This window comes from Dendronephthya gigantea, unplaced genomic scaffold (assembly GCF_004324835.1).
Source record: "Dendronephthya gigantea isolate DGI-Jeju-01 unplaced genomic scaffold, DenGig_1.0 000002F, whole genome shotgun sequence".
Taxonomy (NCBI): Eukaryota; Metazoa; Cnidaria; class Anthozoa; order Malacalcyonacea; family Nephtheidae; genus Dendronephthya; species Dendronephthya gigantea.
The window spans coordinates 2,380,867-2,399,271 of record NW_021163012.1 but is presented as its reverse complement, the minus strand read 5'-3'; the positions used below and the strand labels follow the sequence as shown (position 1 = coordinate 2,399,271).

The 18,405-nt window shown below is 38.8% G+C and overlaps 3 protein-coding genes across 4 annotated transcripts; all 3 read right to left on the bottom strand.

Annotated features, from left to right (window-relative positions):
• Positions 1-266: 266 nt before the first annotated feature.
• On the bottom strand, positions 267-2,548 carry LOC114537119. The gene is made up of 3 exons (XM_028558259.1): positions 2,418-2,548; positions 1,222-1,515; positions 267-1,003 (listed from the first exon to the last, which is right to left on the bottom strand). The coding sequence occupies exons 1-3, from the start codon at positions 2,503-2,505 to the stop codon at positions 543-545; spliced, it is 843 nt and encodes a 280-aa protein (XP_028414060.1). The 5' UTR covers positions 2,506-2,548; the 3' UTR covers positions 267-542.
• A 1,369-nt stretch (positions 2,549-3,917) lies between these two features.
• LOC114535785 lies at positions 3,918-6,392 on the bottom strand. Of its 2 annotated transcripts, none has more exons than XM_028557116.1 (3): positions 6,194-6,392; positions 4,966-5,259; positions 3,918-4,551 (listed from the first exon to the last, which is right to left on the bottom strand). In XM_028557116.1, the coding sequence occupies exons 1-3, from the start codon at positions 6,246-6,248 to the stop codon at positions 4,535-4,537; spliced, it is 366 nt and encodes a 121-aa protein (XP_028412917.1). In that variant the 5' UTR covers positions 6,249-6,392; the 3' UTR covers positions 3,918-4,534. The 2 variants fall into 2 exon arrangements, with proteins under 2 accessions (XP_028412917.1, XP_028412907.1); XM_028557106.1 differs by having other exon boundaries at positions 3,918-4,534; positions 6,194-6,386.
• Positions 6,393-7,969: 1,577 nt separating this feature from the next.
• Positions 7,970-18,093, bottom strand: LOC114536080. The gene is made up of 6 exons (XM_028557435.1): positions 17,912-18,093; positions 17,666-17,738; positions 11,374-11,679; positions 10,707-11,063; positions 9,142-10,248; positions 7,970-8,689 (listed from the first exon to the last, which is right to left on the bottom strand). Exons 1-6 carry the CDS (start codon positions 17,972-17,974, stop codon positions 8,040-8,042), a joined length of 2,556 nt encoding a protein of 851 aa, XP_028413236.1. The 5' UTR covers positions 17,975-18,093; the 3' UTR covers positions 7,970-8,039.
• Between the last annotated feature and the right edge of the window lie 312 nt (positions 18,094-18,405).

The following is an 18,405-nucleotide window of genomic DNA, read 5'->3' as shown; positions in this document are numbered from 1 at the left end:
AAAAATGTAATTCTTATTTGAAAATTCTTATTTGAAAAACGGCGACAGAAAGCTATAGTCACCTGACCGACTTGTGACTATGCTTCAGAGACAGTGAATCTTGACCAATCAGAATGCAGGAAAATCAACAGTCACGTTGAAATTTATACTAATTAAATTGAGTTGAGTTGACTATTCGCTCATAGACAACGAAGGCGAGTTGTCTAATTGTTTTAGTATACACCCTGTACTTAGAAATATTAATTTCGAGAAAATAATCAATACACCGCAATTACACCGAAAAGTAATTCAATTTTATACGGTCGCGCTAGCGAAATTTTCCCAACCGTGCACCATCACGAATAGACAATGGTTGAGTAGCCAATCAGAATGTAGGATTTGTAATAGACAATAGTCGGGTGTGCACTAATTGTATATATAGATATTAATAGGATTCCCCGCCATTTTACACATAAACAGGTCTATTCGATTAAAGATAGAATCAATATAATTTTTCCCTCCTGATAAATGTTGGTTTATATCAACGGGGCTATAGAGCATAGTTACACCCGAATTGCGATTAAACCCACTAGAATAACCATCAAATGAAATCTCCAAGGTAAAAAGCAGTGTCCATTACTTCGCTTGACATCGGGAGGTTTCGTAGTGTCGACGTTACTTCCCGGCTTCGTGGAGGAAATTGTGGCCACATTTGTGCTTGATTTTCGCGTGCACATTTTGATGCCTTGCACGGGACTTGGAAGACCTGACCTTGTCCTGGAAGTGTTGGGCTCAGGCTTCTGCGCGATTGTGATGGGAGAGTCAGTGAGGGAAATAGAATTTGATGTTTGATCTTCTACGTTTTTTGGCGAAGTTCTTGGCGAGGTGGTTGGGGGAATTTTCGTGGATGAAACTATTCTCTGGGCCATAACATGTTGGACAGACGGAAATCGCTTGCTAGTTGAGGCTTTTGTGGTCGTCGGTGAAGTGGGAGGAATCGTGGAGCACTTTGAGGGGGAAGAAACTACAAATCAGAACACGAAGAGTTGTTTCATACTCGAAGCTTTTGTCTTCATGAGTTTAATCAATATTGCCATGATGCCATTATGATCACGCCCCGTTAAGGACTGAAAACTTTGCATTAAAGATATACGTCATGTACCTACAAACTACTAATTGTGTTTTATAGATTATTCAGTACAGTTTTACCACTAAGTAGATTTATACAGATGATATACATACCACAGGCGAAGAAAATCTCGACATACTTAAATGCCCTCTTACAATACGAGGATATCTCTGTGTCTCTGTAAAACACATTGCAACTGTCGTTCGCTCCATTGCATTTGTTCTTTACAAAGTCTTCCACAACTTCTTTAGTACAATTTTCGTTCTCCTTGGCATTTTCTACTCGGGGGCATTTGAATTTAGGTTCCTGGCCTATCTTTATGGACTCGATGCAAATTATGCTCCTGTTGTTACAGCTTAACGTATTTCTCGCAAAGTCGGCGCAAGCCATGAACATATTTGTTTGGCCTGCAATAAATATTAGACAGAATCAATAGAAAATTTTGTTCGTAGATTACATTTTAATATAGGCCAAACTATAGAGCAAAATCAAACACCACAGCTGGAGAGTAAAGACCATCCTAAATTGACTCGAAAAAGCTCTAATCTAACAATATGTACCTAGATGTTTATATTTTTGCTTATGGATATATAGTTCTTTACCATGGGTAGCTAGTTTTACAAAATTTAGCTATAGGAACTTTGCACAGCTATACATTCCTCACTTCACAATATTTCTCGACCAAATATAAGATTCTCTTTCTAGCTGTGTTGTGGAATTCGTTCATGCTTAGAAAATTTAGTGGCTACGGAATTTCACTTAAATGGCTATTCTACCGATCCTATATGTGTAAAATTATTCTTTTAAGCACCTCACCAACTTTATTGTGACAATCGGAAAAAAGTTAGTAAAATCCTTTTCCTATTACTGCATGCAGAGGTCTTGGTGCCGAAGATACAAGCTCTGCAGAATGTACTGCAAAATACTCATTGTGGAAGCAAGTTGTTTTAAAAGTATCTTATCAGCAGTTTAGATATTATTGTTTTTCGTACGCAATTGCCTGAATATCATATAAAACGTTAATAATGTCAGCAAGCAAAAACATCCATCATAATGTGGTTAGTAGTTCAAGTAGACAAACTTTCTGATTTGTTTTTTTTTGTAAGATTTTTAGCAGAGAATCGCATGCATTTTCTTCGCGAAAAATAACGTATCAATCAGTTGAAAGACAGGATATTAAGATGCATCTCTGATTCAATTTAGTCTGTGTATGCAACCGTGGATTTTTCAAAACAAACCTATACCAGAATATTATAAACTTTCATTTATTTGCAAATTATTAATCACCTAATTTTACTGAAATACTTACCGTCAGTTGCATAGGTTGTTTGAATTGCACATAAAATCAATAGTATTTCATACACATGAAACCGTTGCGAAATCTCAGCCTTCTTCATTTTGGAATCTCGGTAAACGAAGCGCGGTGCAGTTCGTCTTGAAATCACCTCTGTTTCTCAAATTAAAAGACAAACACCAAGAACGTTTAACGCGTTTTAAATAGATCGCAACGGTTGATAGATACGGAACCACTAAATAATAAAACATTTTCATCGATACTTTGAAAGATAAAGGTAAACATAACGTTTGAGATCTCTCGCAAAATACTGAAAATACACAAAATCAGCTTTCTCTTCTTTAAATGCAAATTACGGCCGATATTTGTAGCGAAATGCGTTTGTTTTAAGCTTTGTGAAACGTTTTTCTGACGATCAATTTGTTCAGACAGTGTTTGTTCAAATCATGAATAATACCTTTCAGGTTATCATTGGTTTATGATTGTGGTTGCGGCTAGCCGGCTATACCACTTTCTTCTATAATGTAGATACATTTTAAGTTCATTTTTTGTTTCAATTGATTGCGCATGGACGATACGGTGCTCTTATCTCACACAAGAACCGTGCCTGGGTAGCATTGCACATTGTAATAAGACCGCGTGTGGTGGGAGTTTGTACTTATTGAAAAATCCTAATTGGCAGAACAAAATTGACTTTTGAGGATACATGCAGTCTCACTGACTATGTCTAGTGTGAGCGGGCGCGTCGCCAGGTGAACTATCCGGTGCTTATTAGGCCGTGTTCCAGGACTATGCCTGAGCAGTTCAGTGTATTATAACGATAATGTGTGTATTTAGATCAGGTGAACTATCCAGTCACTCCCTGACTTTCCCTCATTAATGAGTGAAGCCAAGATGGCGAATCATGAAGCCTTTCATGTAGGTATGATCCAGGCCTTTGGCACGGAAATTTCAAAGGAAAAATCATAATTGCCGCCATTTTATCTACAAAATTTCCGCGTGGAGGCCTGGATCATACCTACAAGAAAGGCTTCAGTGTCCGCCATCTTGGCTTCAAACTTCCGACAGAGTGAGCGTTCCAGTCTGATTTGAGATCACTGGTGCTTATTAGTGCGGGTTTCAGGACTATGCCTGAGCAGTTCAGTTCGTCATCTGATGATACACCAGCTCTGCTCTCGTGAGCCAATCGTCTTGCGTCTTTGCTATTGAAAGCGAGGCTAACGCGGCGGCTCCCAGGTCACCGACACGCGTATTCGTGGCGCAATTGTCGAAAAATGATTAATTGCCCGATCTGTCGTTTGGTAGTTTCTTACATCCTTTCGGCCTATTTGGTCTAGATATCAGGTTCACGTTCACGTTCACAACCTTCACGTTCACATACATTTACTAAGGCGAAGCGTGCATTTCCTATTTAAAGATAGCGCATCATTTTCATTTTTTTTCGCTAAAGCTTTTGTCATTCTTTATAATGAAAGGTCTTATATCACAAGACCATTTAAAATCACAATCAACCCGTTTAAACCAATTTATTTCATTCAATCACTCTACATTTAAGTGTTAACAGATACCCTATAGCTTCGTATACAAGCTAACGCAATGATTAACAATCAGTGTATATAATCCCCAAAAATACATTAACTATACATCTCTTAGAAGTAGAATTGCATTGCAAGTTGCAAGAAAAATTGCACCGTGTAACAGGGCCTTTAGGTCTGCTTCAGACGTCAAAGTTTACATGCGCCGAACCTAATGCAAATAAACTAAAGTCTTTGTTTAAGTTCATTTGCATTTCGATTCGAAACATGAAAAGTTCGACGTCTGAAACTGGCCTTAGCCTCTTATACCTAACTGTTATAAACAAAACTAATATTCAACTAGAAATTGTCATGCTGCATTCATTTTAATAATGTAATCTTGTTAATAAAAACCGCAAAAAATTGCCAACATTGTCACAAATAAAACGATGCTCTCCATGGATCGAGACCAGCTGGATCCATTCAACTCTTGTTTAAATTGTACGTCATTTGTTCTCGTCGTGTCGTCTTGGGTTGCAATAAATCTTGCTCCGTTTTTAGATATTTCCTCAACTTTTGGTCTCCGTGGTTTGTTGTCGTCTGGTTCTTCAGTTTTTACTAATCGCAAAAAGGAACTATGATGAAATTAGTCAGAACAGGTATTTTTATCCCTCCACAGTTCAAACTACCTCTTTCTAACCATTTCCTTTCGAGGTGACATGGCATAGTTGAGGGTCGGCAGAATCTCCTTCGTGCATGTTTATCATACCCAGTCAGTTTACCCACTACCCAAAGGTACACCTTCCCCCACAAAGGTGCACTTCCCCCCTTTTTGCCCACTACCCAAAGGTACACCTCCCCCCCACAAAGGTACACTTCCCCCCTTTTTGCCCACTACCCAAAGGTACACTTCCCCCCACAAAGGTACACTTCCCCTCTTTTTGCCCAGTACCAAAAGGTACACTTCCCCCGACAAAGGTACACTTCTCCCTTTTTTCCCACTACCCAAAGGTACACTTCCCCCCACAATGCGACAAACATGAACTTACTGCATCCAGTGAACATTTTTAAATATATGTTCACATGTTTGCACTTCTCAATCGTTCCCAGGTTCTCTCTGTTCACGATAAACGAATCGCATCTCTGCTTTCCTTCGCAAACCGGTCGGATTATGTCGTAGACATCGTGCATGCCACACATGGCACTGCTGTTGACACCCTCGCACATTATATCGCTGTCTCTTCCATACTTTGCCGTAGCGATATGAAGAACGTGGTTTTCTTCGCATTTCACCCAGCCTGAGAGATCATTGCCTTCGCAGAGCACTTGTAAGTCACTCGCATCTAGAAGAAATGTAAAAGTCACTCAAAAAAACGCAACTTTTGTCGATCGAATGCATTTGTTAGCTAGATGATCCTTTTTTATAAATATCCAGAGCTTCGTTGAATAGAATTAGCTGAATCGTTTTGCTGTTTATTCTTACTTAACTCTCGCGTTTTGCTTCGTTACCTTTCGCTTCATCGTTAACATCTTCAACATGCAGGATTTTTAATTCATGCAACTTAAGCTAACCTATTATTGATTTCCAAACTGTTCTTCCAACGAAAAAATACAACACAAGTTGTTTCCGGTTTATAAAGAGATGAAAGACCGAATCATGTTTGTTAAGCACAGGAAAACATTGTCTTTCCTTCATACACTGGGACATTTTTAGTATTTTTAGTTGTGTGCAGTGTCCTTTGGTTCAATATATATAGTTTGGCCGGTAAGACATGTAGACCGAACGAATTAATTTCATGCCAATACACTCTATAGCTCTATCCGAGTTCTTTGAGGTTCGTTCATAGCATAAAGGTCTATAACAAAGGGAATCGCTTGATAGAGCTGTACAAGGAACATGAAACACAAATCATTCCCGTCGGCTTATCTTCAAAACGCATTCCGTTTGAACGCAGCCGTGCGAATCTTCGGTTAAAATTCCGAAGCAAAGCTATTGCCGAAAAGAACCTCCCAAATTTATTAACGTTAAACCATTCTCTTTGAAATTCCGTCCTTTCTATTCTTTTCTGTCCGTGGGATGTTAAAATAAAATTTTTCTATATTCAGATAAGAGTATAAACAAAGCATATCCACAATATCTTGTCGAGTTTTACGCGTCGCAAGATAACTACTAAACCGCGGTCGAGTAACTCCGTCAGTTGGGATATCACTGTACAGCAGTTTATATTTCATTCCTCCCTGTGCCCAAGTTTCCGATTCCCCGATTCGTCAGTTTACCTGCGGGAAATGACACGAACGCTAGAACGATAAAAGCAAGCGCGAATCCTTCCATGTTTAACCAGAGTGGAGTCCTGTTTGCCGACTATAACCAAGTGATATCCACGTTGTGGTGCGGGCCAGTTGTATATGATGGGATTACCGCATTTTCATCTTTTAAATATTTATTGAAGGCCAGCCATCCTGTCGTTTTGCAATTTACACTTGATATGCCATTGTGTCAAACCAGCGTCTCTTCAAATGATGTTATTAAACGCGGCCCGATACGCCACTCACATCAGCTGCAATCAAATCGCGGTTAGTTTTTGAGTGCTCTGTTGTCAAAAAACAGAATTTGTTTTGGACAGAAATTATCGATCATATATTGGACGTTACAATGCATTAGTGGCAAAAATGTTTTCACTAAAACGCGTCGAAGAACACCTGATGACATACGTTCCACATTTCTACGAAATTCGAGGAGAATTTCACAAAGAAATTACCGCTTCTACGCTGTTAAAAGGAAAAATATTTATGCATTCATGACGATAAACCCGATTCTTTAAACGACACCGGTAATATATATTTAGACATAATTTGATTAATTTTGAATAAGGTTTAATTTTTAAACACACATATAGTTGTATTTAGAAACAGAATGCTGCTTCCTTCGCTATCAAATTGTTAATATGGTCGTAAAACGTGTTAAAATTAGAAAGAATATCCCAACGCGTCTATATTTGAACATTAAATTTTTTATAGGTTTGTTGCATGCATTCTGACAAAATGGATATGACCAATTAATTTTTGATTTGATAGTAGGCGTTAAAAAAATTAAATTTTCTTGATTGGTCATATAGTGTTTCCTTCATGCAGACAAAATGAGCAATTTCTGTTTCAAAATAGCACGGGAATAGTGAGGAATTCTAAGGGTTTTTTTGCCCAAAATACAATGGTTATCCTAGCTCTATTCCTGTATTCCAGCCTCGGCATTGTTGAGATCGATGCAGCGTGAAATATGTCAGATTATAGGCCTTTTAACTGATCATGTTTTATTTACCATTGTCCACAGTATTTGCTTTAAACAGCTTTGTTTATGCAGTATTGTTTTTCACTGAATGTATTTTAATGCTTACTGAAAGCTTTTGTCAAGGCAGATGGTCTGTCGAGTAACTGATTTGGCTTTGTCAGGATTATACCCTTCAACTTTTATGTTTTGAACATTTTTTTTCTTGTGAGATTTTCTTCTCTCCATCTCTGTGTCAATCTAAACCACATGTCGTGTGTATTAAATATTCAAAGTGTTAACTTCAGTGGTTTTTACTGAGCTACCACAAGGAATTCACTCGCTTGACTTTTCGTTAAATAAATCACGATGTTTGGGTGGAAACAGACAATCTGCATGCTTCAGTTTAGACCCATTCCTAAGATCAAACTTCATCCAGTCCTAGGACTTGATCAAACTTCATCCAGTCCTAAGACTTTATCAAACTTCATTCAGTCCTAGGACTTGATTAAACTTCATCCAGTCCTAAGACTTGGTCAAACTTCATTCAGTCCTAAGACTTGATCAAACTTCATTCAGTCCTAGGACTTGATTAAACTTCATTCAGTCCTAAGACTTGATCAAACTTCATCCACACCTAAGACTTGATCAAACTTCATCCACTCCTAAGACTTGATCAAACTTCATCCAATCCTAAGACTTCATCAAACGAAACGGTTTTATTTTTTATGTTGTGTATTTTGATATGTATTGGATATGTATATTCCTATATAGATAACTATTATAGGTGTTTCATTTTATTCTATTTTATTATTATATGTTCTGTATATTATATACATGTTTTTTATTTATATATATTTACTATTTCGACGATTTAAAGTGGACCTTTCTGCCTCCCGTCTTTGCAGGATTATTATTATTTTCCTCTTTGCTAGCTGGTCCACGATAACTACTCATACACATATGTGGTAGGGGTGAAATAGGGATCAGAGGGGGCGGAGGGGGTGGCAGAGGGGGTAGATCATCATCGCCATGAACAAGCATCTTTTGTTTTAAACTTGAATCTCTTTCAGCAGTTCTGTCGGCGATTCTGCCGGAGTTTTGTGAGTTAGTAATGTCCACAGGGCATTCCACTAACGGTGATGGGTTGTTGCTATAGTAACCAGAGCTTGCGCGACTGTCAGACGGTCGTTTCTTCGGTTTGGTGACAGGTAAATTTGATGGTATTTCACCTTGAACTTGAGAGCTTGGTTTATCATGTACTAAAGCATTTCGAGAAAGATTTGGATTGTTTCTTTTCTTTACAAACGGCGGCGGGGGGTTACTGTGGTTCTGTGTTGTGGGGCTACAAGCTGTGGGTATTCTGACACTAGGTATGTCTAAGGGCGCGTGTGTATGATGTAGGGATGCAATCCTCTGGGGAGAGTTTAGGTCGAGGCTTCGACATCGTAACGGTCGTGAACGAACCTTAAGTGTAGGGTTGGATCCCGGATTAGATGAATCTGGAAGATCTAAAAGAAAAGCAAGAAAAGTTCACTTCAGTTAATGAAATTTTTGTAAATCTAATGATCTGTCAACACAGAGAGTTTTCAGAGTTTGCAAACGCGGAAACAGTCGTCGGATGATGCGACCCAAATTATCTGTCAATCATTGCTTTAGTCAGAATCTTAAAGTGGAGCTCTACCAAGCTTTTTGTAGATATTTCTCAGGTAGTTCAGACGCACAGCCTGCAGAAGAACTGCAAAATGCTTCTTATATGTACTGAACCACCAATAATTTAAGATATCTTCAGGCTTTCCTAGGCAGTTCAGACACAAACCAAAAGAACTTATTGTGGAATACTTCCTACACCGGACCGCCATGTTAGAAATATATAATCTCATGTAGCTTAGAGGCAATCTTTGATATCTTGAAATACCGGCCACGCAGCATGGACAACCAGGTTTAAAATATTTATACAAACCTTGTTTCCCAGGTTCACTAATCTCTTCGTTGACGTCCTTAATGTACAGACACGGCGATGAAAGAGCAGTGTTACATGCGGGACCCATGTCTTCGCTATTTAAACCAAACTTTGACAAAAGTTTGTTGCCCGGCAATTTACAGTCGCCGCTAGAGCTAGAGCTTCTTGGTTTCTGCTCTTTTAATTCGTTGCCATCGTCCAGAAGCTCTGGTTTTGTGTTGCCGTCCGGTTGCCTTGCATTACTGGCTACTGGCTTTGGGTCATCGACTACCGGTTTTTCTGGTTTTGTTCGTGTTGGTTCCGTGTGGAAGATTTTTGAATCGGGGACTGGAAGCGAGGGGATCCCGACCGGTATAGCACCCGCCAAGTTATCGCTCTCGGCGTTGCTTCGTCTCTTGCTCGCGGATGCCCGTGACAGATCGGTGTCCGCTGGAAAAGATTTAATCTGCTCGGGGTTGATGTCAGGTGGTTCATTGTTCTTGGTGGTGCTGATGTCACTGCCACTGTTTCCATGACTACCAGTGTTTTCTTGGCTACCGCTGCCACTGATACTGCTGGTTCCGTTGCTTCCACCACTACCATGAACACCAGCAGGAGTTGTCTCTTCACCATCACCATGAACACCCTCCTCCGCCCCGTCCACAACTCCACTCAAATTCCACGGTTCTGATCGGCTCAACTCCCCCCAGTCATTTCGAGCCGTGTTCAACTCCTCCCCCCCGTCTAAACCCTGATATCCATCTCGGAAACCCCGCCATAATGGGTTGATGTACAGCGAAGTGTCCGTTTTCAAAAGGTCCGACCAGGAGCTCATTCCTGGGAAATGTTTACTCACTGGATTGCTTGTCGTACCACCTGAAACCTTTTCGCTGGCTTCCTGACGGCCGTTTACGGCGGGTGGTTCGGGAAACTGCGCAGTTGTGTGGATAGTCGGGCTTTGAATCTCGCTTTCGTCCGTGTCTAGCTGACTGAGACGGAAAAGTTTTTTGTTCTTAGGTTTTTTCCTCAGTCCTATGACAAGGAATACCATCGTGATTATGAAGAGGCCAAGGAGAATACCGATGAAGCACCACATCAATGCCATCGGCGGGTCTTCATTTGCTGCCTCTGAAGAAAACGAAATATTTCATTCTGTTTACATTCCTTTTATATCTGAAAATCGTATTTTGTTATGGTTGCTTTCTAATCAATGAAATCTGGGTGCAGTTTAGAACTAACAGAGCTGCTGAGTATAGATAAAATTAGCTTAGTTTCCTCCTGTAGCAACACTGGATCAATAAGAGATGATCCTTACTGGACTTCTAGGAAGAACAGTTTAGAACTGATAGAACTATCCAGTATAAATAAAGTTAGTTTAGTTTACGTTTCTTCTGTAGTAACACTGGATCAATAAGAGATGATCCTTACTGGACCTCTAGGAAGAACAGTTTAGAACTGATAGAGCTATCCATTATAATAGTTTTGTTTCGGTTTCCTAGCTGCTGTAATTAATAAGAGATGGTCCTTACTGAACCTCTAGGAAGAACAGCGCTAGCTTAAAGTAATAAAAAACAACAGTTTCTAACCATTGTAGATGGCGAACAGTTCAAGCAATATAAAGAAAACTGAGATTTTTCCACGTCCTCCACGCACAAACGATGTAAAATTTCTTAGACTTTCATTATTAGCCGAGATGGTGGATGTAACTATAAAAGACTGGGTCGAGGCAGTTGTGGTTGGTGTGATTGTCATTCCGATTGGTAGATGACTTGAGCTGGACACACTTTGAGAAATCGAGAGATTTTGCGCTATTGACTGATCAATTGCTGTGAGGGTTGGTGTGGGGTGTCTAAAAGTGTAGATGGATGACGTAATGCTTCGTTTCCTTGTTGTACACGTTGGCACAGTTGCTCTCGCCATTCTGGTTCGCTTTTCATGACAGTCTGTAAAAGAAATTGAACAATATTCAGTCTGAAAATGGATTTTCGTCACTCAGCCTTGGCGCCACATCTATCGCAGTTCTTAGGTTTTGTTTTGTCATATAGTTCGGGGTTTTCACGATTCATGGGAATTTCCTTCAAAATGAATATATTATGCATTCTTTTAACAAGTTTTTTCAGTATTCCTCTCTTTTGTTGCTGATTGGTGTTATAAAGGATTTTGTACTCAGGACGGAATGAAATTTGATCAGAAGCTGGCTTAGGACTATAGATGAACTATAAAACATGGTTGTTTTTTCAAAAGAATACTTACTACAACTAAAGCGGACCCATAAGTATTTGTACACACTAGGACAGGGGTCACCACGAAGCGTTGTATTATTCACTTTGAAAACACATGGTGTTCGGTAGTCGCAGATCTCCTCCACCGTTCCTGCTACGTTTAGAACGCAGTTTGGTGGCTCCAGCTTTGGGTGAAGATTCCCAGGCCTGAGGCACAGCTGTTCCTCGCTTAACGTTCGACCAAACCTCGCGCTTTCTACCGTCAGCCATGGCTGTCCTTTTGGACACGACAGGGTGATCTTATCTCCTTCGCATGAAACGTTACTGTACAACTTTCCTGTAAAATATTTGAGTCGAATTAAACGGTTAACACTTTCACTGCCAGTGGTCTAGACAGATCGATAAGTGATAATCGATCAAAAACGAAAATCTCCGTCTTTGGCGGTCAAAGTGTTAACAACAATTTAGCCGTTTTCCAGGGTACTGCATGGGTAGAGTCGCGAATCTCAAAGCATGTACGGTTTGTTTGGAGGGAGTGAAAATGTAAGTTTATGTGTAATGGCTAATTTGGCATTTAAAAAAGTCGAGATCATCAGTTATCTTTGCGCGAAGGCTAGGTTTCTTCAGGCGATGGAAGATTACTTTAATACGAAACGAACAATTAATAAAAGTAAACTCTTCCACTCTACCGATGGTTTAACCTCAGTTGCATCAAATTTCGGGGTATATTAAAGCGTCGATACTCTAAAAAGTGTTCTTATAAAACTCGTGAATTTATGGAATTTAAGACGTATTTTTTTGTCAGAATTATGGATGACAAGGAAATTTAGCGGTGAGTTATCGGCCGATTTCGCAAGATAAATCTGCGCTATATCCATTATCGATAGTATTTCTTTTTCTAAATTTTCCCAAAAATATCATTAGATAAAGATCATTATGACGTTATTCATAGATTAAAGATTGTTCACTTTCATTTTTCCGTATGATTCACACGCGAGACTCCTAGCTATCAGAAAATTACGCACTGCTGGAATCAAACGTACACACGACAGTCATAACTAATGCATGTCATCTTTTAAACTATGGACTAAATTTCGTTAGTGTCATTAACTATTTCGTTAGTGGAAACCGACGTCACGCTGTTTCCAACTCATTTTTTCACGGATTGAAAAACGTGCTAAATCTTATACGTATAGGTGCCTTCTTGGGTTCTCTTTCAAAATGCAAAGATCTTACCCTGTTTCGCTTCAAGACTTATTAGTCTGTCGTTCGTCGTTTTCCTGCCAAAATAATTCCGAACCTCAGCGGCAATATTATCTTTCATTATTCATCGCTTTGTGAGTTCTATTTCGTGGTATATATACGATGCGCAATAAGCAAAAATTATAGGATGGCCGTAATTCCAGTAAAGCCATTCCAACAATGAGTTAATTATTGTTTTAACTCAAAGGATATGTGTGTACATTGTCTTAATGAGTTTTTAATTCCCCTGAAACCCTGCTGGGTCGTAATTATCCTTCACTAACAACATGCATGAATAAAACGGAATAATCTCGATGCAGCACGGTGTGGAAAATATTAATAGCTGGCTGCCTAATTGGAGAAGTAGAGTATGTAGCTTGCGTCAAAATATATTTCATGCGAAAATCAGTTCTGTAAGATATTCATCAATTCTTGTAAACAGACTTGCATCAGGCAATATCTCAATATCCTAAAGCTAAAAAGATGCCCCCCATTGTACTTCTACGAGACACTAGACAATCTTTATGAGTTTTAAGAAAAAAGAACACTGGATTTTAAATCTTTTTTGACAGAGGTCGTTAGGCTAGGTATTTTAAACATTCAGGAGTCTTTGTGATGTTTGCTATGATCAAACTACTTCCACTTTTCATTTCTCCATATGGTCCGCGCTCGAGATTCCTATCAGAAAATTACGCACTGCTGGAGTCAAACGTACACACGTCAGTTCCACATAACTAATGCATGAATCTTTTAAACTGTGGACTAAATTTCGATCAGAAAATGAAATTAACACCACAGCTGGAAAGATCAACTTAAAATGAGAAAAACACGGCAAAGTTTGGTCGCAAAACGTTGAAAAATACTAACATTTTCACCCAAAATATGGGTATTTTCACCGCGAGTGATGTAAATACGTACAAAATGTAAATACATTTTTTTCGCTATAAAAAACACATTATTTCTTCGGATTTACTCCCAAAATATCGCAGAGCAAAATTGCTCTTTTCAGCTGCAACCGGTTGTTGGGTTTCATTTCCCAAGCCTAAAATTTTGTTTATAGCAGCAGCTGTAATCTTTCTTTTACAACGTACTACACGACTCTCATTACGAGCTATAAAGTTTGTTATGTCGAGAACCCACGTTCACACAAACGGTCCAGTTTTATGAGGTCAGACAGGGCCATTAGTAGTATATCAATGTTTTTAAACCACTTTCATCGAGTTTTTTAAAGTTACTTCAAAGCAATAATATTCCATATAGACACATATATTATTTATCGCACTGATATCCGACAGCAAGAATAATATGTCATTAGTGGACATGTAAACAAAACAGCGTGTGTTTATTAAAAAATTTCAAATCATTTTCGCCGTAATTTTTACATTATCCTAAAAGAGTTATACAGTTTGACTAATCAAATAAACGTAAACACATTTATTATACCGAGCGAAATAAGCAACTTTTGCCGTATTTCAAGCACGTTTTCACCTCGTAGTAAACATGCACGATTGCATGCATGAGGATTATGAACCGAATCAGCTGAGCACTACAAAATAAAGTCATTTAGCACTTAAATGACCACATAATGATAATTATAAGGACACACTATAGTTTTATGAACAACTCAAGTCAACGTTTTGCTCATATTTATTCAATGTGTCTTGGCGCTTAAAAGTTATCTGCGGGGCCCAAATTCTCATTTTTAAATCATTAAGTTTACTTCGTTATACTTAGAAATGTTGTATATTCAACACATATAGCTACATGCTGTTTTACACCGCTTCATTTCAGTCCGAAATCGCATAACATCTCTCCCCCTCCTTCCCCCCCTAGCTCTCAAAGGCTATATAACGTGCCCCAATACAATGCCCTATAGCAAAATAGTTAATCAGTTTGTCCTAATATTCAATGTTTTTTTAACTCTGATTGAATATGAGTCAGCCCTCCGTCTATATACGAGTTCTTCACTGAGAACTCTTCCAGAAATCGTGGTCAGCACTACAAAAGAAACTTTCTCGTGTGTTTTAATGATAAATCTGGTTAAAAGAGCTGTTTGCAACTTCAACCGAATCGTAGCAAAACTCAGCGTATTTTTTTTGTTAGAAAGTCATTTTCAGTCGATTTCCTAGTTAGGAAACAGTGGTACACATCTCGCTTCGACACAACCCGGTTCTTTGAAAGGCATTCGAAAGGACAAGATGCAAAATGGAAAACAAAATTATTATCTATTTTTGAAACAACTCAACCGAAATAACTTGATTTAAATAGTTTAATTTTCAGTGGAAGTACATATATTTAACGCATATAAGATGTAGGTTCGGTCTTTCACAAGATGTATAAGAGTATTTTTTATGAAACTTTGGCTTATCCACCGTTGAAGTGGAAGACTTAATATCTAAGTCTAGATGATGAAGTTTTTCAATACTATCCCATGCATGTAGTTATATTACAGCTGCACTTGGCTTAAATATTTTATACCGATAGTTTTACCGGCCTTTCTCGAATGCAAATTTTGTTGAGAGAGCGGGAGTAGGTTTGCGACGATTAAGGTTCATTGTGGACACCATGCAAACGATAATGGACACACACGAACGCTATCTGCCCGGTATTTTAAGTGTCCGTAGCTTGAGATGACCCGATTTTTACGAGCGCACGAACTTAGCGTGAAAATAGTGCAACCGCAGACGTGCTTAACGAGTCCCATGAAGATATTGTGAAGCCATTACACTGCATGTGCATGCATATGCCGATCTGATATCTTATAAAGTTATATTGAATCATTCTCAAATATGGGAAAAAAGTGTCTCAGTGATTTAAAGTGAATGTTCGTGAACACGAGAGGCTGTTTTGCGTATATATTTGAGCTTTGTTGTTTCTCAACTTTGAATCAACAATAGCTCAGTAAATTTCGGCGAATCATATTTGAAGCCAGCTGGCCCTTTCTAAATGTACAATTGAGCGCATTTCAGAGTTGAGTCCATGCACCGTAAAACAGAAGATGAAAACACCGAAAACTAACGCGGTTTATTCGTTACTTCAGCTTCATTTAAAATTCAAATTTTTACCTCATCTATATCTCATCTGCCCACGACAAACCCTTATCTTCGTTACTTGTTTGTGGAAGAAGTCGATATATGGCATCGTTCGTGTGTCAGACTAAAAATGTCACGCCCAGCATCGATAGAGAGCTCATATGCAATTTTGATTTCGCTAAACAGACAAATCGCTTTAGTTTGCCGGCGAGAAGAAAGTTGATAACGAATTGTGTCAGACGCGCGCGGTTTAACTGCAATACTATGCTCAATTACACGCGTACAAGCAAAATTGGGTTTTCTTAAACCATCTGCAGCCCACGAGAAACGCTTATCTTTGTTTATATACTTGTTCGTCCAAAGCGTCAATGCATGACATGCCTTATTCACGTGTAAGACTTTAGTATCACTGTGACTCGTGATTAAGTGGGAGACTGTACAATCGTCGCTACATGGTGTGTTATACTCAAAAGCATATAAATACTTGAATGTGTCAAGTTCTGATCGAGAGATGAGATTTCTGCACTCAAATACGCAAACAAAACTAATTTTTAAAAACAAATTGCCCACGGCAAACCCTTATCTCTGTCGTATATTTGTCCAAATGCTGCACAAGCATCACTCGTGCGTGTTCAGGAATTGAGATTGCTATGAATAGATTTCAATTTAAGCGACTATCTGTAAGATCTGATTTTTCGCGTTTGAACACCTGGTCTGTATAAGAACCACCCTATAATGCAAACAGTCTTCGTCATGATATATCTACGAGACTGCATGAGCTTCTTCCGGGTTGTCAGTTCCCAGATTTATCAGACAGAGTTTGTGAAGAAACCTATATATCGATCCTATCATGGTAACCAGTTTCAAAACTTCTTCTGTCTAAAATATTCGTGATCAATGTGGTCTGAAGTAGTCTAGTGATCTAACAAAAACCATGAACCCCAATTCACTTTTACTGATTTGTCAGCGGCGACAGCTCTTCTCCTCCGAGCTCAGCTAATCTATGAAATTGAATCTTTGATAAAGGGGAATTTGTATAGTTTCTTTTTTAACACCTTGCGGTAATCATGCTGTGAATACGTGACTCTGGAGAGTTTCCGCATGCATATGCTTCTTTTCATTCAGTGATATGTTTTACAATTTCGAAAAGCATTTGATTCACAACTTGCCAACGCCATACAATACATCTACTTGACAAGCATATCCCATTTCTTTGTGCTTTTTTTTGAAATAGCATTTTCAACTCGTGGGCAGCTGCATGGCTTCGCTCGCGTTGATCTTCCGGCAAAATATATATGAACAGTTCTACAGCAAGTTAAACAGGGAGGTCCGATAAAGATAGTACGTGTTTATATATGTTTTACAGGAATATCCTACTGCTCCATTTTACGTAAACTAAGTCTTTCCAACAAACGCCAGTTAAGGTTTAGCTTCTACGTTTTACTATTGCTCGAAGATTGCCTTTTGAAAATTTACCTCAACGAACAGTTTCGTCGAGGTAAAAACAACAGTTTATCATCGTCCAGCTACCGTCTTATACTACTTTGACCGCTCAATTGTGCACAAGTTTTCACGTTTTATACAAATTTTGCTGGCCTAATAACCCCTTATTCAAATTTGTGGTCCGCTGAAGTCCAAACAAATTATACCCTTTAACATTATTGCCAAGTAACAATACGCTTGAAACCGAGCTTTTGTCGTGGGAATTTTTCGCCTTCATGCACTACGCGTATTTTAAAATTTTAAAAGGCCGTTTTACGCGAGAATTTATGTACACCGCTTTAAAAAAAAACCGGAACAAAAAATGTTATAAACGTTTAAAAATTTCCTCGCGTCCTCGGCTTCTCGAAAATAGGCCCTACGGGTAAATGATTTGATGATAACAGTAAACTTAAGCCAACAACTTTGAGATATTATCAGCGAAAATTTTCATGCAAACGAATTTTGAAAGTTTTCAAAAGTAACCGGTTGTTGTGATAACTCAACTAACAGGTATATACGGTCTGTTAATAGACAGTTTTATAATGGCTTATATAGGATATAGCTTACCCGTATTCTTGCAACCGAGGCTGTCAGAGTTGTTGGCCACAAGACATCGACTTGACCATGCTAGGAAAAGAATCTGCAACGCAAATGACATACATGTCGTGCATACAAGCATCGCTTTGTGTAGTCTTGGACGAAATACGTCCAGAATTCGTTGGAAATTGTATAAAATGTTTACAAGTCAAGCTTGAAATTTGTTTAACGAGTATATATTCGACGTTTACTTGAAACAGATTAGCGCTGTCATACCTTGATTAGTGTGGACGGGCAGAGCAATTTAAACGATGATACGGCTTGCTCCGTATTATACATAGTTTCTTTCCTTCAACGCTTCGTAATGTCGCAATATCGACTACAGGAACCGTCCTTCGGTTCTGCGTGTGTAATGCATGTTTGCAAACCACGCTCCGTCGCTTTGTGAAGCAGCTTATCGGTTGATTAATGTTAATTTATATCACTCGCAATTTTCAAGTGGCTGCCCCTTCTGCTTGCTTCTGTAGTAACTACGAAACAAGAATACATTAGCATGTTTTAGCGGTTAAAATTTCGTCAGAAGCTCGGCGGTGCGTATTTTGACAAGCTAAATTCGCGCTCAAAGCCGTCCTGCTAGCGTGCGATTTAATAAAAAAATAACTTTGTTCTTGGCAAACACAAGCGCGAAATGCCTTTTCAGCCCCCCGTGTGGATTTTCATATTAACATTGTCTTCTTCTGTAGTCTCATTTTAACACAAATGCGGCAAAT

Coding starts and splice junctions, on each gene's coding strand:
- LOC114537119 (XM_028558259.1), bottom strand. CDS start 2,505: ATGAAGAAGGCTGAGATTTCGCAACGGTTTCATGTGTATGAAATACTA. Junction 1,516..2,417: donor AACAACCTATGCAACTGACG/GTAAGTATTTCA, acceptor TATTTATTGCAG/GCCAAACAAATATGTTCATG. Junction 1,004..1,221: donor CGAGATTTTCTTCGCCTGTG/GTATGTATATCA, acceptor TCTGATTTGTAG/TTTCTTCCCCCTCAAAGTGC.
- LOC114535785 (XM_028557106.1), bottom strand. CDS start 6,248: ATGGAAGGATTCGCGCTTGCTTTTATCGTTCTAGCGTTCGTGTCATTT. Junction 5,260..6,193: donor GTTCGTGTCATTTCCCGCAG/GTAAACTGACGA, acceptor CATTTCTTCTAG/ATGCGAGTGACTTACAAGTG. Junction 4,535..4,965: donor AAAAATGTTCACTGGATGCA/GTAAGTTCATGT, acceptor TTTTGCGATTAG/TAAAAACTGAAGAACCAGAC.
- LOC114536080 (XM_028557435.1), bottom strand. CDS start 17,974: ATGTATAATACGGAGCAAGCCGTATCATCGTTTAAATTGCTCTGCCCG. Junction 11,680..17,665: donor CCTCGGTTGCAAGAATACGG/GTAAGCTATATC, acceptor AATATTTTACAG/GAAAGTTGTACAGTAACGTT. Junction 10,249..10,706: donor ACTGTTCGCCATCTACAATG/GTTAGAAACTGT, acceptor CGTTTTCTTCAG/AGGCAGCAAATGAAGACCCG.